This window comes from Oncorhynchus kisutch, linkage group LG15 (assembly GCF_002021735.2).
Source record: "Oncorhynchus kisutch isolate 150728-3 linkage group LG15, Okis_V2, whole genome shotgun sequence".
NCBI classification, from domain to species: domain Eukaryota; kingdom Metazoa; phylum Chordata; class Actinopteri; order Salmoniformes; family Salmonidae; genus Oncorhynchus; species Oncorhynchus kisutch.
In genome coordinates, this window is record NC_034188.2 from 2,823,186 (window position 1) to 2,848,231 (window position 25,046).

A 25,046-nucleotide genomic window follows, 5' to 3' on the forward strand; every position below is an offset into this window, starting at 1 on the left:
AAGATATACTGAGTAATGCATATTCAATGGCTAAATTCATACGAGCAATTGTCAATCAAATGTTTGCAAAATATGCATCATTGAAGCACCCCTATGGACACTTAGCAAAGACGCCTGCATTTCCTATGAGTTCCATAATGTCCACGTCAGAAACATGAAACTAATTAAATACAAACAGTCTTCTTACAATATGGCTAGGTAACTGAAAGATGGTGGTTTCCTGGGCACACGATTTAGACCGGATTAAATCCGATCGCGGGTTATAAGCATTGCGTTTTTTAAAGGTAATTTCAGATTGAGCTGCCATAATACGTAGCGTTTACTGTGAATGGGTTCTCCACGGACGTGGGAACAATGCCTGTAACCTGCGCCCGGATTTAATCCCTGCCTCAGCCGTGGATTAAAACGCAAGCTCAAAGGAAAATCTATATCAAAAATATTGTTTTGTCCAGGACTACTAATCTTAATTTGTGTCTGGGAAAGCCCAGGGGTACGTTTCCTAAAAACGTAAAATATCATCTCAAGTCCAATGGATAGACAATGATCTGAAGGCTAAAGATCATCTTGATCATCAATGATCTGAAGGCTAAAGATCATCTTGATCATCAATGATCTGAAGGCTAAAGATCATCTTGATCATCAATGATCTGAAGGATAAAGATCATCTTTGTTTTCTGGAGAAACTCACCCCACAGTTCAGTAGAAGCATTGCTCATAGTGATATTGCCCACAACCTTTACAATATATAAGGGGTACATCACCAAATAGCACCCTATCCCCTATATCAGGGGTTCTCCAAGTGGGGTCTGTACTGCAGGGGGTCAGCAGCCAGACCAGGAGGTCTCAAAGTGGGGTCTGTACTGCAGGGGGTCAGCAGCCAGACCAGGGGTTCTCCAAGTGGGGTCTGTACTGCAGGGGGTCAGCAGCCAGACCAGGAGGTCTCAGAGTGGAGTCTGTACTGCAGGGGGTCAGCAGCCAGACCAGGAGGTCTCAAAGTGGGGTCTATACTGCAGGGGGTCAGCAGCCAGACCAGGAGGTCTCAAAGTGGAGTCTGTACTGCAGGGGGTCAGCAGCCAGACCAGGAGGTCTCAAAGTGGGGTCTGTACTGCAGGGGGTCAGCAGATATACATTTTTTTTTTACAACAGATTTAACACATTTTGTCCAAGGAATCCGTGGAATAATTTTTTAGATTAATTCAATGCATGTTCTTAAGCGACAATTTATGCTGGATCTGAAAATGTGGAGGGAAGCCATGTGGAGGGAAGCCATGTGGAGGGAAGCCATGTGGAGGGAAGCCATGTGGAGGGAAGCCATGTGGAGGGAATCCATGCACTGCTCTTGTCCTAGTATACTTACTTGAATTATGTTTTTCTGTTTTTGATCACACTCCAGTTCTAATTATGAGGGGGGTCCCTGATGAAAGTTTGAGAACCCCTGTAGTATATATAGTGCTTTAACTGAAGGCCTTATGGAGCCTGGTCAACAGTAGTGCACTACTTTAACTGAAGCCTTATGGAGCCTGGTCAACAGTAGTGCACTACTTTAACTGAAGCCTTATGGAGCCTGGTCAACAGTAGTGCACTACTTTAACCGAAGCCTTATGGAGCCTGGTCAACAGTAGTGCACTAGAAAAGAGAATTATTGTGCTTTGTTGGGATGCAAATAAGAAGTGCTGTGTGGATAGTTTATATAAATGAAATCAAATGAAGGACAGACTCAGTCACAATAACAGAACAGACAGACTCAGTCACAATAACAGAACAGACAGATTCAGTCACAATAACAGAACAGACAGACTCAGTCACAATAACAGAACAGACAGACTCAGTCACAATAACAGAACAGACAGACTCAGTCACAATAACAGAACAGACAGACTCAGTCACAATAACAGAACAGACAGACTCAGTCACAATAACAGAACAGACAGACTCAGTCACAATAACAGAACAGACAGACTCAGTCACAATAACAGAACAGACAGACTCAGTCACAATAACAGAACAGACAGACTCAGTCACAATAACAGAACAGACAGACTCAGTCACAATAACAGAACAGACAGACTCAGTCACAATAACAGAACAGACAGACTCAGTCACAATAACAGAACAGACAGACTCAGTCACAATAACAGAACAGACAGACTCAGTCACAATAACAGAACAGACAGACTCAGTCACAATAACAGAACAGACAGACTCAGTCACAATAACAGAACAGACAGACTCAGTCACAATAACAGAACAGACAGACTCAGTCACAATAACAGAACAGACAGACTCAGTCACAATAACAGAACAGACAGACTCAGTCACAATAACAGAACAGACAGACTCAGTCACAATAACAGAACAGACAGACTCAGTCACAATAACAGAACAGACAGACTCAGTCACAATAACAGAACAGACAGACTCAGTCACAATAACAGAACAGACAGACTCAGTCACAATAACAGAACAGACAGACTCAGTCACAATAACAGAACAGACAGACTCAGTCACAATAACAGAACAGACAGACTCAGTCACAATAACAGAACAGACAGACTCAGTCACAATAACAGAACAGACAGACTCAGTCACAATAACAGAACAGACAGACTCAGTCACAATAACAGAACAGACAGACTCAGTCACAATAACAGAACAGACAGACTACAGACTTAATAAGTGCTGTACATGGTGACAATACGTTATAATATTCCTGAAGCTTGTTAGCTGGAGTGAAAGGCTGGAGAGTTTAAGGCAGCGTTTTCCAATATAGAGATATTGTGTAGAAGACCTTAGAGCAACAGATTGTAGCACCGTTCGGTGAACTGGTACGGGTTCCTAAGGGTTCCCTGTTCCCTATGTCAGATCCCTATGTCAGAGAACATCAACGAGATTCAGCCGCGGACAAAAACAATTCTTGAGCGGATGGTCAGGGGGCCAGATAATTTGTAGACTGGGGCCAGATTATAATTACAGATAATTAGTAGACTGGGGCCTAATCATAATTAGTAGACTGGGGCCAGATTATAATTAGTAGACTGGGGCCAGATTATAATTAGTAGACTGGGGCCAGATCATAATTACAGATAATTAGGAGACTGGGGCCTAATCATAATTAGTAGACTGGGGCCAGATTATAATTAGTAGACTGGGGCCAGATTATAATTAGTAGACTTGGGCCAGATTATAATTAGTAGACTTGGGCCAGGTCATAATTACAGATAATTAGTAGACTGGGGCCTAATCATAATTAGTAGACTGGGGCCAGATTATAATTAGTAGACTGGGGCCAGATCATAATTAGTAGACTGGGGCCAGATTATAATTAGTAGACTGGGGCCAGATTATAATTAGTAGACTGGGGCCAGATTATAATTACAGATAATTAGTAGATAGTGCACTACATTATTGGGCCCTGTCTAAAGTAGTGCACTACATTATTGGGCCCTGTCTAAAGTAGTGCACTACATTATTGGGCCCTGTCTAAAGTAGTGCACTACATTATTGGGCCCTGTCTAAAGTAGTGCACTACATTATTGGGCCCTGTCTAAAGTAGTGCACTACATTATTGGGCCCTGTCTAAAGTAGTGCACTACATTATTGGGCCCTGTCTAAAGTAGTGCACTACAATATTGGGCCCTGTCTAAAGTAGTGCACTACATTATTGGGCCCTGTCTAAAGTAGTGCACTACATTATTGGGCCCTGTCTAAAGTAGTGCACTACAATATTGGGCCCTGTCTAAAGTAGTGCACTACATTATTGGGCCCTGTCTAAAGTAGTGCACTACATTATTGGGCCCTGTCTAAAGTAGTGCACTACATTATTGGGCCCTGTCTAAAGTAGTGCACTACATTATTGGGCCCTGTCTAAAGTAGTGCACTACATTATTGGGCCCTGTCTAAAGTAGTGCACTACAATATTGGGCCCTGTCTAAAGTAGTGCACTACATTATTGGGCCCTGTCTAAAGTAGTGCACTGCATTATTGGGCCCTGTCTAAAGTAGTGCACTACATTATTGGGCCCTGTCTAAAGTAGTGCACTACATTATTGGGTCCTGTCTAAAGTAGTGCACTACATTATTGGGCCCTGTCTAAAGTAGTGCACTACATTATTGGGCCAGGTCTAAAGTAGTGCACTACATTATTGGGCCCTGTCTAAAGTAGTGCACTACATTATTGGGCCGTGTCTAAAGTAGTGCACTACATTATTGGGCCCTGTCTAAAGTAGTGCACTACATTATTGGGCCCTGTCTAAAGTAGTGCACTACATTATTGTTCCCTGTCTAAAGTAGTGCACTACATTATTGGGCCCTGTCTAAAGTAGTGCACTACATAATTGGGCCCTGTCTAAAGTAGTGCACTACATAATATAGGGAATAGGGTGCCATAGGGCTCTGGTCTATAGTAGTGCACTATATAGGAAACAGGCTTCCATTTGGGACACAATCCCAGTGTCACGGTCGTGGACAGTGAGCAGAGCGCCTATTCAATCCATGACGCTCGGTGGAATCGCCTTCATCACACGGATCGTATTCATTAGAGCACACGGTGGCAAAACGGTTTGCAACGGAAAACAAACCAGAGCTCTTCTTATTGGACAGGTAGTCTCTCCTTGTTTTAGTGTGTTTTCTAATGAATACTACCCTGTTGTGTCTATTTGAAGTCAATGATACTGTGGTAAGAAAGTGTAATGGAGCTCAATTATTCCTACCGCCATTCATACGACGGCAGCTAGCCTAGCGGTTAGCGGCCAGTCACCGAAAGGTTGCTAGTTTGAATCTGCACGAGGTGAAAAATCTGTCGATGTGCCCTTGAGCAAGGCACTTAATGATAATGGCTAACCCCCCAGGCTGTGACTCTGAAGGTGTTGAGGAGAGTTGAGACATGGAAACAAAACACATTTCCAATTCACACACACCGGTGTAAAAGAAGACAAATAAAACCATCCACCAAATTATGTTGGACTGTCCTTGAGTGGATGTTGTCTAAGAGGTCAGACTAAGATTATTTTTTTTTAAACCTGCTCAGAGATTTGAGCAAAATATATATTTTAAAAACAGATCCAGCTCAGTAAGTCAGAGCTGAACGAGAAGTTAGATCAAATCAAATGTTTTAAAAAATGATCACTTTTCCCCGGTTGTTGTTGTGTGTAGTCCTCCTGTACAGTAATGTTGAGGTTGTTCCTCCTGTCCTGTACAGTAATGTTGAGGTTGTTCCTCCTGTCCTGTTCAGTAATGTTGAGGTTGTTCCTCCTGTCCTGTTCAGTAATGTTGAGGTTGTTCCTCCTGTCCTGTACAGTAATGTTGAGGTTGTTCCTCCTGTCCTGTTCAGTAATGTTGAGGTTGTTCCTCCTGTCCTGTTCAGTAATGTTGTTGAGGTTGTTCCTCCTGTCCTGTTCAGTAATGTTGAGGGTGTTCCACCTATCCTGTTCAGTAATGTTGAGGTTGTCCCACCTGTCCTGTTCAGTAATGTTGAGGTTGTTCCTCCTGTCCTGTTCAGTAATGTTGAGGTTGTTCCTCCTGTCCTGTTCAGTAATGTTGTTGAGGTTGTTCCTCCTGTCCTGTTCAGTAATGTTGAGGTTGTTCCACCTGTCCTGTTCAGTAATGTTGTTGAGGTTGTTCCACCTGTCCTGTTCAGTAATGTTGTTGAGGTTGTTCCTCCTGTCCTGTTCAGTAATGTTGTTGAGGTTGTTCCTCCTGTCCTGTTCAGTAATGTTGTTGAGGTTGTTCCTCCTGTCCTGTTCAGTAATGTTGTTGAGGTTGTTCCTCCTGTCCTGTTCAGTAATGTTGAGGTTGTTCCTCCTGTCCTGTTCAGTAATGTTGAGGTTGTTCCTCCTGTCCTGTTCAGTAATGTTGTTGAGGTTGTTCCTCCTGTCCTGTTCAGTAATGTTGAGGTTGTTCCACCTGTCCTGTTCAGTAATGTTGTTGAGGTTGTTCCACCTGTCCTGTTCAGTAATGTTGTTGAGGTTGTTCCTCCTGTCCTGTTCAGTAATGTTGTTGAGGTTGTTCCTCCTGTCCTGTTCAGTAATGTTGTTGAGGTTGTTCCTCCTGTCCTGTTCAGTAATGTTGAGGTTGTTCCTCCTGTCCTGTTCAGTAATGTTGAGGTTGTTCCTCCTGTCCTGTTCAGTAATGTTGTTGAGGTTGTTCCTCCTGTCCTGTTCAGTAATGTTGAGGTTGTTCCACCTGTCCTGTTCAGTAATGTTGAGGTTGTTCCTCCTGTCCTGTTCAGTAATGTTGAGGTTGTTCCTCCTGTCCTGTTCAGTAATGTTGAGGTTGTTCCTCCTGTCCTGTTCAGTAATGTTGAGGTTGTTCCTCATTCTCTTCTTTCCTTATTTTTTTGTTCTTATTTGGAATGTTTTTCCAGCTTTGTGTCCCCGTCGTCTTACCTCAGGTGACGTCGCTTTAAAGTCCGACGTAGGACGCCGGTGTGTCCCTCCCAGAGGCGTGTGTGTCCCTCCCAGAGGCGTGTGTGTCCCCCTCCCAGAGGCGTGTGTGTCCCTCCCAGAGGCGTGTGTGTCCCTCCCAGAGGCGTGTATGTCCCTCCCAGAGGCGTGTGTGTCCCCCTCCCAGAGGCGTGTGTGTCCCCCTCCCAGAGGCGTGTGTGTCCCCCTCCCAGAGGCGTGTGTGTCCCCCTCCCAGAGGCGTGTGTCCCCCTCCCAGAGGCGTGTGTCCCCCTCCCAGAGGCGTGTGTCCCCCTCCCAGAGGCGTGTGTCCCCCTCCCAGAGGCGTGTGTGTCCCTCCCAGAGGCGTGTGTGTCCCTCCCAGAGGCGTGTGTGTCCCTCCCAGAGGCGTGTGTGTTGTATACAGTGGTAGGTAGGTCATAGCCCGACCCAGGCGGGGCTGCTGGAGTAACAGTGATCTGTGCCTGTGTGAGGGACCGTCCCCAGTCCATCAGAGTCCAGACAGTCAAACACTATACTCTCCACATCAACCTCCACGTCTTCTGCAAAAAAACAAAAAACAACACATCTCAGGTTATCAAAGACAATCTATAATCTGTCAAATATGACTGGATAAAATACAAATCTGTTCAATCGCAGACTCAAATTTCTCCTAAAATCTTCTGGTAAAATCAATGTGTGTTTTAGTTGTACTTAAGACACCGTATTTCTGATATGAAACATTAAGTTGAATAACTTTAAACATGAACACCTCCGGAGACCTACATCCCTAACATGGAGACCTGAAGATGTAGACCTACATCCCTAACATGGAGATGAACATGGAGAAGATGGACTCCCTAACAAATGGATATTCCCAGGTTACATTTTGAGAGAGATACTAAACATGGGTAAGAGAGCTGTGATTGGTTACTAAACATGGGTAAGAGAGCTGTGATTGGTTACTAAACATGGGTAAGAGAGCTGTGATTGGTTACTAAACATGGGTAAGAGAGCTGTGATTGGATACTAAACATGGGTAAGAGAGCTATGATTGGTTACTAAACATGGGTAAGAGAGCTGTGATTGGAGAAGAGAGCTGTGACGACCGTAAGACTCACCTCTGTCAGAGTCAGATCTCTCTGAAGAGGACATGGCTGCTGATCCCAGGCTGTCGTTCCTCATCCTCTCTGAGACCGCTCCAGCTCCTCCTTGACCCCCAGGGCCTAGACCAGTCAGACCCCTAGGGCCCAGACCCCCAGGGCCTAGACCAGTCAGACCCCTAGGGCCCAGACCCCCAGGGCCCAGACCAGTCAGACCCCTAGGGCCTCCATGTCCCTGCAGCTGCTCTAGCCTCACCCTCAGCTCTCTCTGCTCCCAACGCAGACGACCCTTCAACTGCTCCGCACCTTCATCTTGATCCTGCAGCTTCTGATGGGGGCGAAGGAGAGAGACATGAGGACAGATATACAGAGAGATATGAGGACAGTTATACAGAGAGACATGAGGACAGTTATACAGAGAGAGACATGAGGACAGTTATACAGAGAGAGACATGAGGACAGATATACAGAGAGACATGAGGACAGTTATACAGAGAGAGAGAGAGACATGAGGACAGTTATACAGAGACATGAGGACAGTTATACAGAGAGACATGAGGACAGTTATACAGAGAGACATGAGGACAGTTATACAGAGAGAGACATGAGGACAGTTATACAGAGAGAGACATGAGGACAGTTATACAGAGAGAGACATGAGGACAGTTATACAGAGACATGAGGACAGTTATACAGAGAGACATGAGGACAGTTATACAGAGAGACATGAGGACAGTTATACAGAAAGACATGAGGACAGTTATACAGAGAGACATGAGGACAGTTATACAGAGAGACATGAGGACAGTTATACAGAGAGAGAGACATGAGGACAGTTATACAGAGAGAGAGACATGAGGACAGTTATACAGAGAGACATGAGGACAGTTATACAGAGAGACATGAGGACAGTTATACAGAGAGACATGAGGACAGTTATACAGAGAGAGAGACATGAGGACAGTTATACAGAGAGAGACACATGAGTAAAGCTAGTAATGGTTAGGGTTTAGGGTCGTGGTTAGGGTTTAGGGTAGTGGTTAGGGTTTAGGGTAGTGGTTAGGGTTTAGGGTAGTGGTTAGGGTTAAGGTTAAGGTAGTGTTTAGGGTTAGGGTAGGGTTTAGGGTAGTGGGTAGGGTTTAGGGTAGGGGGTAGGGCAGGGATTAGGGTAGTGGGCAGGGTTTAGGGTAGTGGGTAGGAGGCAGGGTTTAGCTGTGTGTTCATCTCACCTTGAAGTGTGTCTGAGCCCGTCTCAGCAGGTTCAGGGTGGTGTTTAGGGTTAGGGTAGGGTTTAGGGTAGTGGGTAGGGTTTAGGGTAGTGGGCAGGGTTTAGGGTTTAGCTGTGTGTTCATCTCACCTTGATGTGTGTCTGAGCCCGTCTCAGCAGGTTCAGAGTGGTGTTTCTCATGGAGTCAGACACCTGAGGAACCTGCTGCTTCAACTGTTCCAGGTGGTGTCTCAACTGAGCACGTCTGTTACAACAACACAATGAGACAATGTTACAACTGAGCACGTCTGTTACAACAACACAATGAGACAATGTTACAACTGAGCACGTCTGTTACAACAACACAATGAGACAATGTTACAACTGAGCACGTCTGTTACAACAACACAATGAGACAATGTTACAACTGAGCACGTCTGTTACAACAACACAATGAGACAATGTTACAACTGAGCACGTCTGTTACAACAACACAATGAGACAATGTTACAACTGAGCACGTCTGTTACAACAACACAATGAGACAATGTTACAACTGAGCACGTCTGTTACAACAACACAATGAGACAATGTTACAACTGAGCACGTCTGTTACAACAACACAATGAGACAATGTTACAACTGAGCACGTCTGTTACAACAACACAATGAGACAATGTTACAACTGAGCACGTCTGTTACAACAACACAATGAGACAATGTTACAACTGAGCACGTCTGTTACAACAACACAATGAGACAATGTTACAACTGAGCACGTCTGTTACAACAACACAATGAGACAATGTTACAACTGAGCACGTCTGTTACAACAACACAATGAGACAATGTTACAACTGAGCACGTCTGTTACAACAACACAATGAGACAATGTTACAACTGAGCACGTCTGTTACAACAACACAATGAGACAATGTTACAACTGAGCACGTCTGTTACAACAACACAATGAGACAATGTTACAACTGAGCACGTCTGTTACAACAACACAATGAGACAATGTTACAACTGAGCACGTCTGTTACAACAACACAATGAGACAATGTTACAACTGAGCACGTCTGTTACAACAACACAATGAGACAATGTTACAACTGAGCACGTCTGTTACAACAACACAATGAGACAATGTTACAACTGAGCACGTCTGTTACAACAACACAATGAGACAATGTTACAACTGAGCACGTCTGTTACAACAACACAATGAGACAATGTTACAACTGAGCACGTCTGTTACAACAACACAATGAGACAATGTTACAACTGAGCACGTCTGTTACAACAACACAATGAGACAATGTTACAACTGAGCACGTCTGTTACAACAACACAATGAGACAATGTTACAACTGAGCACGTCTGTTACAACAACACAATGAGACAATGTTACAACTGAGCACGTCTGTTACAACAACACAATGAGACAATGTTACAATAATATAACTATTCATAAACTAGACCCTGCCCTGTCCAGACTAGTGCCCTGTCCAGACTAGTGCCCTGTCCAGACTAGTGCCCTGTCCAGACTAGTGCCCTGTCCAGACTAGTGCCCTGTCCAGACTAGTGCCCTGTCCAGACTAGTGCCCTGTCCAGACTAGTGCCCTGTCCAGACTAGTGCCCTGTCCAGACTAGTGCCCTGTCCAGACTAGTGCCCTGTCCAGACTAGTGCCCTGTCCAGACTAGTGCCCTGTCCAGACTAGTGCCCTGTCCAGACTAGTGCCCTGTCCAGACTAGTGCCCTGTCCAGACTAGTGCCCTGTCCAGACTAGTGCCCTGTCCAGACTAGTGCCCTGTCCAGACTAGTGCCCTGTCCAGACTAGTGCCCTGTCCAGACTAGTGCCCTGTCCAGACTAGTGCCCTGTCCAGACTAGTGCCCTGTCCAGACTAGTGCCCTGTCCAGACTAGTGCCCTGTCCAGACTAGTGCCCTGTCCAGACTAGTGCCCTGTCCAGACTAGTGCCCTGTCCAGACTAGTGCCCTGTCCAGACTAGTGCCCTGTCCAGACTAGTGCCCTGTCCAGACTAGTGCCCTGTCCAGACTAGTGCCCTGTCCAGACTAGTGCCCTGTCCAGACTAGTGCCCTGTCCAGACTAGTGCCCTGTCCAGACTAGTGCCCTGTCCAGACTAGTGCCCTGTCCAGACTAGTGCCCTGTCCAGACTAGTGCCCTGTCCAGACTAGTGCCCTGTCCAGACTAGTGCCCTGTCCAGGGGATGTACTGTACATTAAGCTGCATCACTGTACAGAAACAGGAGATGGACTCCTGCCCTACGGGCCGTTCTGGTCCACTGTACAGAAACAGGAGATGGACTCCTGCCCTATGGGCCGTTCTGGTCCACTCTACAGAAACAGGAGATGGACTCCTGCCCTATGGGCCGTTCTGGTCCACTGTACAGAAACAGGAGATTGACTCCTGCCCTATGAGCCGTTCTGGTCCACTCTACAGAAACAGGAGATGGACTCCTGCCCTACGGGCCGTTCTGGTCCACTCTACAGAAACAGGAGATGGACTCCTGCCCTACGGGCCGTTCTGGTTCACTCTACAGAAACAGGAGATGGACTCCTGCCCTACGGGCCGTTCTGGTCCACTCTACAGAAACAGGAGATGGACTCCTGCCCTACGGGCCGTTCTGGTCCACTGTACAGAAACAGGAGATGGACTCCTGCCATACGGGCCGTTCTGGTTCGGACAAGGCTACATACTTTATTTAATAACACTCAAGCCCAGTTGCACTTAAACATGAAATGAAATAAGATGTAAAGGAGTGGCCGTCTTTAAAAAGCAACAGATCCCTTTGAAAACGGCCCGTGGCATCGATGAGTCACAGACAGTTATTCTTGTGTCCAAATTGACTACTTAGTGTAAATAGGATCATTTTGGTAATAAAGTCATTATCTGCCTCTCCAGTGCTAGCTGTGCCACTAGAGATCCTGGTTCGAGTCTAGACAACCGGGAGATCCATGAGACGGCGCACAATTGGCCCCAGCGTTGTCCGGGTTAGGGGAGGGTTTGGCCCAGCGTCGTCCGGGTTAGGGGAGGGTTTGGCCCGGCAGGGATGTTCCTGTCCCATCGCACACTAGCGACTCCTGTGGCGGGCCGGGTGCAATGCACGCTGACACTGTCGCCAGGTGCACAATGTTTCCTCCGACACATTGGTGCGGCTGGCTTCCGGGTTAAGTAGGCGTTGTGTCAAGAAGCAGTGCGGCTTGGCTGGGTTGTGTTTCGGAGGACATACGGCTCTCGACCTTCGCCTCTCCCGAGTCCATACGGGAGGTGCAGCGATGGGACAAGACTGTAACTACCAATTGGATACCACGAAATTGGGGAGAAAAAGGGGATAAAAATTGTTTTTTAAAAGAACTAAAAACAGTTTTAAAATAAAGTCAGTCATCTAAAACTAAGTTTGGAACATCTGTGCGTCACAAGAAGTAGTGAAGGTTCCATTTGCCCACTAACATGGGGTGAACCTCTATTCAGTTCGCTGCAGCTAGCGACTGGAACGAGCTGCAACAAACACTCAAACTGGACTGTTTTGTCTCCATCTCTTCATTCAAAGACTCAATCATGGACACTCTGACGGTTGTGGCTGATTTGCGTGATGTATTGTTGTCTCTACCTTCTTGCACTTTGTGCTGTTGTCTGTGCCCAATAATGTTTGTATCATGTTTTTGTGCTGCTACCATGTTGTACTGCTGCCATGTTGTGTTGCTGCCATGTTGTAATTCTACCAAGTTGTGCTTCTACCATGTTGTGTTGCTACCATGTTGTACTGCTGCCATGTTGTGTTGCGACCATGTTGTGCTGCTACCATGTTGTGCTGCTACCATGTTGTGCTGCTACCACGTTGTGCTGCTACCATGTTGTTGTCATGTTGTGCTGCTACCACGTTGTGCCGCTACCATGTTATTGTCATGTTGTGCTGCTACCATGTTGTGTTGCTACCATGTTATTGTCATGTTGTGCTGCTACCATGCTATATTGTTGTCTTAGATCTCTCTTTATGTAGTGTTGTCTCGTCGTGATGTGTGTTTTGTCCTATATTTATATATTGATTTAATTTTTTATCCCCCGTCCCCACAGGAGGCCTTTTTGCCTTTTGGTAGGCCGTCATTGTAAATAAGAATTTGTTCTAAACTGACTTGAATAGGTAAATACATGTAAATAAATGAACAGCTGCTGGGATCGCTCTCTATCCACTAGCACAGACAGTGAGACAGACCTGCCCAGCAGCTCCAACTTTGTTTCCAGAAGACAAAAACAGTGTAAAAAAATGTAACTTCTGAAATATTAATATATATATATATATATATATATACCAAACAACTTAGATAGATTTCAATTGCCTAACTAAAACATCCTTTGGAAAAAAAACGTCAAAATTAATTACAGACTTCTTGAGTTGTTTTAGATTGTGAATTAGGCTTCCGCGTCTACATTGTCTGATGAGGGACAATCATCACTAACCAAACGCAGAATCTGTCAGGAAACACGCGTGTTCAGTGGCTCTTTAACAGGTATCTTTAGTTTTATGCCTGTGTTGTTACTATTTCAATTAGACATGTACCAATGGAACTCTACACAGTGGTTGCCGAAGGTAGAATGTCACAGGACTGATAGAATGGCTCTTTACCTGTGCTTCTCCAACTCATTATGGACTGTCCTGTGGACGAAGAAAGCACAATTAATTATTAGTGAGTTTATAAACACTAAAGCATAAAGTCATTATTACGTATTTCAGATTCATAATATATCATTTTAACAATAAAAAGTAGACTCGTCAGCACACATTCTTCAGTGCAACCAAATGCTCGTCCCTAGCTAGCTGTCAGACAGACTAGTAGTTTCAGAGAGCCAGAACCCCGTCCCTAGCTAGATGTCAGACAGACTAGTAGTTTCAGAGAGCCAGAACCCCGTCCCTAGCTAGCTGTCAGACAGACTAGTAGTTTCAGAGAGCCAGAACCCCGTCCCTAGCTAGCTGTCTGACAGACTAGTAGTTTCAGAGAGCCAGAACCCCGTCCCTAGCTAGCTGTCAGACAGACTAGTAGTTTCAGAGAGCCAGAACCCCGTCCCTAGCTAGCTGTCAGACAGACTAGTAGTTTCAGAGAGCCATAACCCCGTCCCTAGCTAGCTGTCTGACAGACTAGTAGTTTCAGAGAGCCAGAACCCCGTCCCTAGCTAGCTGTCAGACAGACTAGTAGTTTCAGAGAGCCAGAACCCCGTCCCTAGCTAGCTGTCTGACAGACTAGTAGTTTCAGAGAGCCAGAACCCCATCTCTAGCTAGCTGTCAGACAGACTAGTAGTTTCAGAGAGCCAGAACCCCGTCCCTAGCTAGCTGTCAGACAGACTAGTAGTTTCAGAGAGCCAGAACCCCGTCCCTAGCTAGCTGTCAGACAGACTAGTAGTTTCAGAGAGCCAGAACCCCGTCCCTAGCTAGCTGTCAGACAGACTAGTAGTTTCAGAGAGCCAGAACCCCGTCCCTAGCTAGCTGTCAGACAGACTAGTAGTTTCAGAGAGCCAGAACCCCGTCCCTAGCTAGTTGTCAGACAGACTAGTCCGTTAGAGAGTTATATAATCACCTGTTACTACCGGCAGCCTGCAGCTTCTTGTTCTTCTGCTTACTCTTCTTCTCAGAGTCCCCTGGACAGTAGAAGGGCAACACTGATGCATAGCCATGCTCTGCCTCTGGAGAGAGAGAGAAAGGAGAGGATCGTTTCAATGGGACATCGTGACAGCAAGTCCTTACTTTGGGTTGCAACTAAACTCATGTTTTCATAGACTATTGTAAATGGGAAAATCAATGACAGGCAAAATTAACAAATCAATGTGATTGTAAACACAAAGTTCAATTTGAGGCGTTTGACTGAATGCATAGCCATGTTCTGCCTCTGGATAGAAAAGAGTGAAAGGACCATTTGTAATTGACACTCACAGAGCCTTCAGAACGTATTGATACCCTAGACTTTTGCACATCGTGTTGTTGTTACAGGCTGAATTTAAAATGGATTCAATGCAGATGTTTGTGTCACTGGACTACATACAATATGCCATAATATCAAAGTGGAGTTATGTTTTTAGAAATGTTTACAACAACAACAAAATAAATGAAAATAAAAATCTGAAATGTCTTTAGTCAATAAGTATTCAACCTCGTTTGTTATGACAAGCCTAAACTGGTTCAGGAGTACAAATGTGCTTAACAAGTCACATAATAAGTGACATGGACTCACTCTGTGTGCAATAATAGTGTTTAACATGGATTTTTGAATGACTACCTCATCTCTGTACCCCCACACATACAGATAATTGTAAGGTCCCTCAGTTGAGCAGTGAATTTCAAACACAGATTCAACCACAAAGACAAGGGAGGTATTCCTCAGCTCCCCCAAATCCAACAAAAGTCTAACATTGGGGTCTCTAAATAAAGACATTTAACCATTCTCCTATTATTTATATTTTAGTGGTGAATATATTTTAGTGGTGAATATATTTTAGTGGTGAATATATTTTAGTGGTGAATATATTTTAGTGGTGAATATGTTTTAGTGGTAAATATGAAAACAAAAGCTTCCAAATGAAACACCTCCCACCTCTGTGTCTTGGTTTAAACCATGTGTTTCTATGTGGCTCCATCTCCTTGTTGACGAATGGTCCAGCTCTCAGTAGTGCTGAATTTCAGCCTCAGCTGAGCTCCTATAAGAACAGATATCCCTTTGTACTTCTTCTCCCTTTGTTTTTGTCCTTAGCCTTTATTCCATTAGATTTATACATTGATTTATCACAGTCTGCTTTTGTCAGCCAGCTGTTCATTGATTTTACCGGTGCACCGTGGGTATTGGTGTTCTCTGTGAAATCCGTGGCCACAAGAAGTAGTTCACTTATTTATTTTCTTTCCTGGATCAGCTGATGATGGTCAACAACATCACTGATATTAGCCTACAGCTAGACACCAATATCACTAGCCTACAGCTAGACACCAATATCACTAGCCTACAGCTAGACACCAATATCACTAGCCTACAGCTAGACACCAATATCACTAGCCTACAGCTAGACACCAATATCACTAGCCTACAGCTAGACACCAATATCACTAGCCTACAGCTAGACACCAATATCACTAGACAACTAGCCTACAGCTAGACACCAATATCACCAGACAACTAGCCTACAGCTAGACACCAATATCACCAGACAACTAGCCTACAGCTAGACACCAATATCACTAGCCTACAGCTAGACACCAATATCACCAGACAACTAGCCTACAGCTAGACACCAATATCACCAGACAACTAGCCTACAGCTAGACACCAATATCACCAGACAACTAGCCTACAGATAGACACCAATATCACTAGCCTACAGCTAGACACCAATATCACTAGCCTACAGCTAGACACCAAGATCACTAGCCTACAGCTAGGCACCAATATCACTAGCCTACAGCTAGACACCAATATCACTAGACAACTAGCCTACAGCTAGACACCAATATCACTAGACAACTAGCCTACAGCTAGACACCAATATCACCAGACAACTAGCCTACAGCTAGACACCAATATCACTAGACAACTAGCCTACAGCTAGACACCAATATCACCAGACAACTAGCCTACAGCTAGACACCAATATCACTAGACAACTAGCCTACAGATAGACACCAATATCACTAGACACCAATATCACTAGACAACTAGCCTACAGCTAGACATCAATATCACTAGACACCAATATCACTAGACAACTAGCCTACAGATATACATCAATATCACTAGCCAAATAGCCTACAGCTAGACACCAATATCACTAGACAACTAGCCTACAGCTAGACATCAATATCACTAGACAACTAGCCTACAGCTAGACACCAATATCACCAGACAACTAACCTACAGCTAGACACCAATATCACCAGACAACTAGCCTACAGCTAGACACCAATATCACTAGACACCAATATCACTAGACAACTAGCCTACAGCTAGACATCAATATCACTAGACAACTAGCCTACAGCTAGACACCAATATCACTAGACAACTAGCCTACAGCTAGACACCAATATCACCAGACAACTAGCCTACAGCTAGACACCAATATCACTAGACAACTAGCCTACAGCTAAACACCAATATCACCAGACAACTAGCCTACAGCTAGACACCAATATCACCAGACAACTAGCCTACAGCTAGACACCAATATCACTAGACACCAATATCACTAGACAACTAGACTACAGCTAGACACCAATATCACTAGACAACTAGCCTACAGCTAGACACCAATATCACCAGACAACTAGCCTACAGCTAGACACCAATATCACTAGCCTACAGCTAGACACCAATATCACCAGACAACTAGCCTACAGCTAGACACCAATATCACCAGACAACTAGCCTACAGATAGACACCAATATCACCAGACAACTAGCCTACAGCTAGACACCAATATCACTAGACAACTAGCCTACAGCTAGACACCAATATCACCAGACAACTAGCCTACAGCTAGACATCAATATCACCAGACAACTAGCCTACAGCTAGACACCAATATCACCAGACAACTAGCCTACAGCTAGACACCAATATCACTAGACAACTAGCCTACAGCTAGACACCAATATCACCAGACAACTAGCCTACAGCTAGACACCAATATCACTAGACAACTAGCCTACAGCTAGACACCAATATCACCAGACAACTAGCCTACAGATAGACATCAATATCACCAGACAACTAGCCTACAGCTAGACATCAATATCACCAGACAACTAGCCTACAGCTAGACACCAATATCACTAGACAACTAGCCTACAGCTAGACACCAATATCACCAGACAACTAGCCTTCAGCTAGACACCAATATCACTAGACAACTAGCCTACAGCTAGACACCAATATCACCAGACAACTAGCCTACAGATAGACACCAATATCACCAGACAACTAGCCTACAGCTAGACACCAATATCACCACACAACTAGCCTACAGCTAGACACCAATATCACTAGACAACTAGCCTACAGCTAGACACCAATATCACCAGACAACTAGCCTACAGATAGACACCAATATCACCAGACAACTAGCCTACAGCTAGACACCAATATCACTAGACAACTAGCCTACAGCTAGACACCAATATCACCAGACAACTAGCCAACAGCTAGACACCAATATCACTAGCCAAATAGCCTACAGCTAGACACCAATATCACCAGACAACTAGCCTACAGATAGACACCAATATCACCAGACAACTAGCCTACAGATAGACACCAATATCACTAGACATCAATATCACTAGACAACTAGCCTACAGCTAGACACCAATATCACTAGACACCAACATCACTAGACAACTAGCCTACAGCTAGACACCAATATCACTAGACAACTAGCCTACAGCTAGACACCAATAATATCACTAGACAACTAGCCTACAGCTAGACACCAATAATATCACTAGACAACTAGCCTACAGATAGACACCAATAATATCACAAGACAACTAGCCTACAGCTAGACACCAATAATATCACGAGACAACTAGCCTACAGCTAGACACCAATAATATCACGATACAACTAGCCTACAGCTAGACACCAATAATATCACTAGACAACTAGTCTACAGCTAGACACCAATAATATCACGATACAACTAGCCTACAGCTAGACACCAATAATATCACGATACAACTAGCCTACAGCTAGACACCAATAATATCACTAGACAACTAGTCTACAGCTAGACACCGATAATATCACTAGACAACTAGCCTACAGCTAGACACCAATAATATCACTAGACAACTAGTCTACAGATATACACCAATAATATCACGAGACAACTAGCCTAGATATTTCCGTATTTCATTTTCAATAAATTTGTTAACATTTCTAAATGTTTAGACTTTTTCATTACGGGGTATTGTGTGTAGATGGGTGAAATAATTATTTTTACCCATTTAGAATTCAAGGCTGTAACACAACAAAATGTGGAATAAGTCAAGGGGTATTAAATACTTTCTGACGGCACTGCAAACTGTAGGATGTTTCAGATGACAAATATACACAAGTCCCCAGAACTTAACCGCTACATGGGATGTTGAACAACACTCAATAAACAGGTAAAGTGAGGAAATAGCTGTGATTGCAAACACAAAGATAAATTTTATGCGGCTGGCTATTGTGCAGAATAAAGAAAGCCGGGTGTCGTCTGTTCTATTCTTCCATCCAAGTGTCAGACACAGATGCTGCTGACGTTTGGTTTTTCGGGGTTTTTGGCGCGATCACCCAATTGTATCCCAGTACATCAATATGGACTATTTTGGTTATTCGTGCCAGTTGGCTACAAAGAACAACTGCTGGAATTGCAAAATCTTTATTGGTTCATTCATTGTCATTCATAAATTCTATCGCTGCTCTGGCTTTATTTTCAAACCGCTCCAGACTTGGCGCCTTTGTGTACAACGATGAGTCCCGTATCTAGGTCACAGAGTCAGATATGAAGCGCCGCATAAAACCTAGGCTCCCTTAACTGCTTACTGCATCGCGTTATTACTGAATAGTAACGATCTTAACCGTAACATGCACAATCTATGTCAGATATTTGCAGTTAATTAATAGATATTCGCTATTTGTGTACATTTCGTTATTGTGCCCCAGCTGGTTGACAAGTGAAGTTGACAGACAGAACAGAAACCTTACGTTACCTCGTTCTCTTCTCTCCAAGAACTCAGCAGCTTGCAGAAGAACCTGAATGTTGCAAGTGTTCGCGTCCATTGTAAATAGTTGAAATATAGGTAAATATACCAATCAAAATGTATCTCAACGACAGAGTGCTGCAGTAGTATGTGCTTGGTTTTCTGCACTTCAGTGAGGAATCACCTTCTCTGACGACGTGATTGACGTCAGTCCGCCGCCTCCCAGACTACCGCTCCCTTGTTTTCCAGCCGCCTCGGTCCGAGAGCGCGCGATTTTCACTTTGAAATATGAACAGCCTAATAATAGAACAGAACAACAGGTCGACACATTTTCTCGAAATATGACCTTAATAAACGATTATATATATTTTTTAATCCAGAACATGTTATATTGACATCTAAAAAATACGTTTTCAATGTTTTTATTTATATATTTTTTTATAATGCGACGTTCCTCCAAGTACGTTGAAACTGAAAACAACTTAAAGTGACAAGTTCTTATGCCGTCAGTCGTTTTGTCTTCTTCTGTTTCGGTGTTCAAGAGGATTGTGTCTGTATATTTTTAATCATTCCACAATAGTCTAGGGCAGGGATCGTCAACTCGTTTCAGGTGGGGAACCCTCATCTGGGGCTTCCATGGTCGTCCAAAGGACACACAGAACTGTGCATTATTGCAAAGACAATACAAACTATTTCATTGTACACTGAATTCAATAGCCTGCTACAAAATGTTCTGAAAATGCAAAATTGTATGAACTTTAGGTCCACCCTATGTTCCCTCAGCCCTAAAATCCCTCAGCCCTATGTTCCCTCAGCTCTATGTTCCCTCAGTGCTATGTTCCCTCAGCTCTATGTTCCCTCAGCCCTACAGTATGTTCCCTCAGCTCTATGTTCCCTCAGCCCTACAGTATGTTCCCTCAGCTCTATGTTCCCTCAGCCCTACAGTATGTTCCCTCAGCCCTATGTTCCCTCAGCTCTATGTTCCCTCAGCTCTATGTTCCCTCAACCCTACAGTATGTTCCCTCAGCCCTATGTTCCCTCAGCTCTATGTTCCCTCAGCTCTATGTTCCCTCAGCCCTAAAGTCCCTCAGCCCTATGTTCCCTCAGCCCTACAGTATGTTCCCTCAGCCCTATGTTCCCTCAGCCCTACAGTATGTTCCCTCAACCCTACAGTATGTTCACTCAGCCCTACAGTATGTTCACTCAGCCCTACAGTATGTTCCCTCAGCCCTACAGTATGTTCCCTCAGCCCTACAGTATGTTCCCTCAGCCCTACAGTATGTTCCCTAAGCTCTATGCTCCCTCAGCCCTACATTATGTTCCCTTAGCCCTATGTTCCCTCAGCCCTATGTTCCCTCAGCCCTACAGTATGTTCCCTCAGCCCTACAGTATGTTCCCTCAGCCCTATGTTCCCTCAGCCATACAGTATGTTCCCTCAGCCCTATGTTCCCTCAGCCCTACAGTATGTTCCCTCAGCCCTACAGTATGTTCCCTCAGCCCTACAGTATGTTCCCTCAGCCCTATGTTCCCTCAGCCCTACAGTATGTTCCCTCAGCCCTATGTTCCCTCAGTCCTACAGTATGTTCCCTCAGCCCTACAGTATGTTCCCTCAGCCCTATGTTCCCTCAGCCCTACAGTATGTTCCCTCAGCCCTATGTTCCCTCAGCCCTATGTTCCCTCAGCCCTACAGTATGTTCCCTCAGCCCTATGTTCCCTCAGCCCTACAGTATGTTCCCTCAGCCCTATGTTCCCTCAGTCCTACAGTATGTTCCCTCAGCCCTACAGTATGTTCCCTCAGCCCTACAGTATGTTCCCTCAGCCCTATGTTCCCTCAGCCCTACAGTATGTTCCCTCAGCTCTATGTTCCCTCAGCTCTATGTTCCCTCAGCCCTACAGTATGTTCCCTCAGCTCTATGTTCCCTCAGCCCTACAGTATGTTCCCTCAGCCCTATGTTCCCTCAGCTCTATGTTCCCTCAGCCCTACAGTATGTTCCCTCAGCCCTATGTTCCCTCAGCTCTATGTTCCCTCAGCTCTATGTTCCCTCAGCTCTATGTTCCCTCAGCTCTATGTTCCCTCAGCCCTAAAGTCCCTCAGCCCTATGTTCCCTCAGCCCTACAGTATGTTCCCTCAGCCCTATGTTCCCTCAGCCCTACAGTATGTTCCCTCAACCCTACAGTATGTTCACTCAGCCCTACAGTATGTTCACTCAGCCCTACAGTATGTTCCCTCAGCCCTACAGTATGTTCCCTCAGCCCTATGTTCCCTCAGCCCTACAGTATGTTCCCTCAGCCCTATGTTCCCTCAGCCCTACAGTATGTTCCCTCAGCCCTACAGTATGTTCCCTCAGCCCTACAGTATGTTCCCTCAGCCCTATGTTCCCTCAGCCCTACAGTATGTTCCCTCAGCCCTATGTTCCCTCAGCCCTACAGTATGTTCCCTCAGCCCTATGTTCCCTCAGCCCTACAGTATGTTCCTTTAGCCCTATGTTCCCTCAGTCCTACAGTATGTTCCCTCAGCCCTACAGTATGTTCCCTCAGCCCTACAGTATGTTCCCTCAGCTCTATGCTCCCTCAGCCCTACATTATGTTCCCTTAGCCCTATGTTCCCTCAGCCCTATGTTCCCTCAGCCCTACAGTATGTTCCCTCAGCCCTACAGTATGTTCCCTCAGCCCTACAGTATGTTCCCTCAGCCCTATGTTCCCTCAGCCCTACAGTATGTTCCCTCAGCCCTATGTTCCCTCAGCCCTACAGTATGTTCCCTCAGCCCTATGTTCCCTCAGCCCTACAGTATGTTCCCTCAGCCCTACAGTATGTTCCCTCAGCCCTATGTTCCCTCAGCCCTACAGTATGTTCCCTCAGCCCTATGTTCCCTCAGCCCTACAGTATGTTCCCTCAGCCCTATGTTCCCTCAGTCCTACAGTATGTTCCCTCAGCCCTACAGTATGTTCCCTCAGCCCTATGTTCCCTCAGCCCTACAGTATGTTCCCTCAGCCCTATGTTCCCTCAGCCCTACAGTATGTTCCCTCAGCTCTATGTTCCCTCAGCTCTATGTTCCCTCAGCCCTACAGTATGTTCCCTCAGCCCTATGTTCCCTCAGCTCTATGTTCCCTCAGCCCTATGTTCCCTCAGCCCTACAGTATGTTCCCTCAGCCCTATGTCCCCTCAGCTCTATGTTCCCTCAGCTCTATGTTCCCTCAGCTCTATGTTCCCTCAGCTCTATGTTCCCTCAGCCCTACAGTATGTTCCCTCAGCCCTATGTTCCCTCAGCCCTACAGTATGTTCCCTCAGCCCTATGTTCCCTCAGCCCTACAGTATGTTCCCTCAGCCCTATGTTCCCTCAGTCCTACAGTATGTTCCCTCAGCCCTACAGTATGTTCCCTCAGCCCTATGTTCCCTCAGCCCTACAGTATGTTCCCTCAGCCCTATGTTCCCTCAGCCCTACAGTATGTTCCCTCAGCTCTATGTTCCCTCAGCTCTATGTTCCCTCATCCCTACAGTATGTTCCCTCAGCCCTATGTTCCCTCAGCTCTATGTTCCCTCAGCCCTATGTTCCCTCAGCCCTATGTCCCCTCAGCTCTATGTTCCCTCAGCTCTATGTTCCCTCAGCTCTATGTTCCCTCAGCCCTATGTTCCCTCAGCCCTACAGTATGTTCCCTCAGCCCTACAGTATGTTCCCTCAGCCCTACAGTATGTTCCCTCAGCCCTACAGTATGTTCCCTCAGCCCTATGTTCCCTCAGCCCTACAGTATGTTCCCTCAGCCCTATGTTCCCTCAGCCCTACAGTATGTTCCCTCAGCCCTATGTTCCCTCAGCCCTACAGTATGTTCCTTTAGCCCTATGTTCCCTCAGTCCTACAGTATGTTCCCTCAGCCCTACAGTATGTTCCCTCAGCCCTACAGTATGTTCCCTCAGCCCTACAGTATGTTCCCTCAGCCCTATGTTCCCTCAGCCCTACAGTATGTTCCCTCAGCCCTATGTTCCCTCAGCCCTACAGTATGTTCCCTCAGCCCTATGTTCCCTCAGCTCTATGTTCCCTCAGCCCTATGTTCCCTCAGCCCTACAGTATGTTCCCTCAGCCCTATGTTCCCTCAGCCCTACAGTATGTTCCCTCAGCCCTATGTTCCCTCAGCCCTACAGTATGTTCCCTCAGCCCTATGTTCCCTCAGCCCTACAGTATGTCCCTCAGCCCTATGTTCCCTCAGTCCTACAGTATGTTCCCTCAGCCCTACAGTATGTTCCCTCAGCCCTATGTTCCCTCAGCCCTACAGTATGTTCCCTCAGCCCTATGTTCCCTCAGCCCTATGTTCCCTCAGCCCTACAGTATGTTCCCTCAGCCCTATGTTCCCTCAGCCCTACAGTATGTTCCCTCAGCCCTACAGTATGTTCCCTCAGCTCTATGTTCCCTCAGCCCTACAGTATGTTCCCTCAGCTCTATGTTCCCTCAGCCCTACAGTATGTTCCCTCAGCCCTATGTTCCCTCAGCTCTATGTTCCCTCAGCCCTACAGTATGTTCCCTCAGCCCTATGTTCCCTCAGCTCTATGTTCCCTCAGCTCTATGTTCCCTCAGCTCTATGTTCCCTCAGCTCTATGTTCCCTCAGCCCTAAAGTCCCTCAGCCCTATGTTCCCTCAGCCCTACAGTATGTTCCCTCAGCCCTATGTTCCCTCAGCCCTACAGTATGTTCCCTCAACCCTACAGTATGTTCACTCAGCCCTACAGTATGTTCACTCAGCCCTACAGTATGTTCCCTCAGCCCTACAGTATGTTCCCTCAGCCCTACAGTATGTTCCCTCAGCCCTACAGTATGTTCCCTCAGCTCTATGCTCCCTCAGCCCTACATTATGTTCCCTTAGCCCTATGTTCCCTCAGCCCTATGTTCCCTCAGCCCTACAGTATGTTCCCTCAGCCCTACAGTATGTTCCCTCAGCCCTACAGTATGTTCCCTCAGCCCTATGTTCCCTCAGCCCTACAGTATGTTCCCTCAGCCCTATGTTCCCTCAGCCCTACAGTATGTTCCCTCAGCCCTATGTTCCCTCAGCCCTACAGTATGTTCCCTCAGCCCTACAGTATGTTCCCTCAGCCCTATGTTCCCTCAGCCCTACAGTATGTTCCCTCAGCCCTACAGTATGTTCCCTCAGCCCTATGTTCCCTCAGTCCTACAGTATGTTCCCTCAGCCCTACAGTATGTTCCCTCAGCCCTATGTTCCCTCAGCCCTACAGTATGTTCCCTCAGCCCTATGTTCCCTCAGCCCTACAGTATGTTCCCTCAGCTCTATGTTCCCTCAGCCCTACAGTATGTTCCCTCAGCCCTACAGTATGTTCCCTCAGCTCTATGTTCCCTCAGCCCTATGTTCCCTCAGCCCTACAGTATGTTCCCTCAGCCCTATGTCCCCTCAGCTCTATGTTCCCTCAGCTCTATGTTCCCTCAGCTCTATGTTCCCTCAGCTCTATGTTCCCTCAGCCCTACAGTATGTTCCCTCAGCCCTATGTTCCCTCAGCCCTACAGTATGTTCCCTCAGCCCTATGTTCCCTCAGCCCTACAGTATGTTCCCTCAGCCCTATGTTCCCTCAGTCCTACAGTATGTTCCCTCAGCCCTACAGTATGTTCCCTCAGCC

At 45.8% G+C, this 25,046-nt stretch overlaps 1 protein-coding gene across 1 annotated transcript; it reads right to left on the bottom strand.

Moving 5' to 3' along the window:
- Positions 1-6,328: 6,328 nt before the first annotated feature.
- Positions 6,329-19,639, bottom strand: mxd3 (MAX dimerization protein 3). Its single transcript, XM_031789485.1, has 6 exons — positions 19,440-19,639; positions 14,283-14,388; positions 13,337-13,366; positions 8,837-8,951; positions 7,498-7,807; positions 6,329-6,939 (listed from the first exon to the last, which is right to left on the bottom strand). The coding sequence occupies exons 1-6, from the start codon at positions 19,507-19,509 to the stop codon at positions 6,815-6,817; spliced, it is 756 nt and encodes a 251-aa protein (XP_031645345.1). The 5' UTR covers positions 19,510-19,639; the 3' UTR covers positions 6,329-6,814.
- Positions 19,640-25,046: the final 5,407 nt, after the last annotated feature.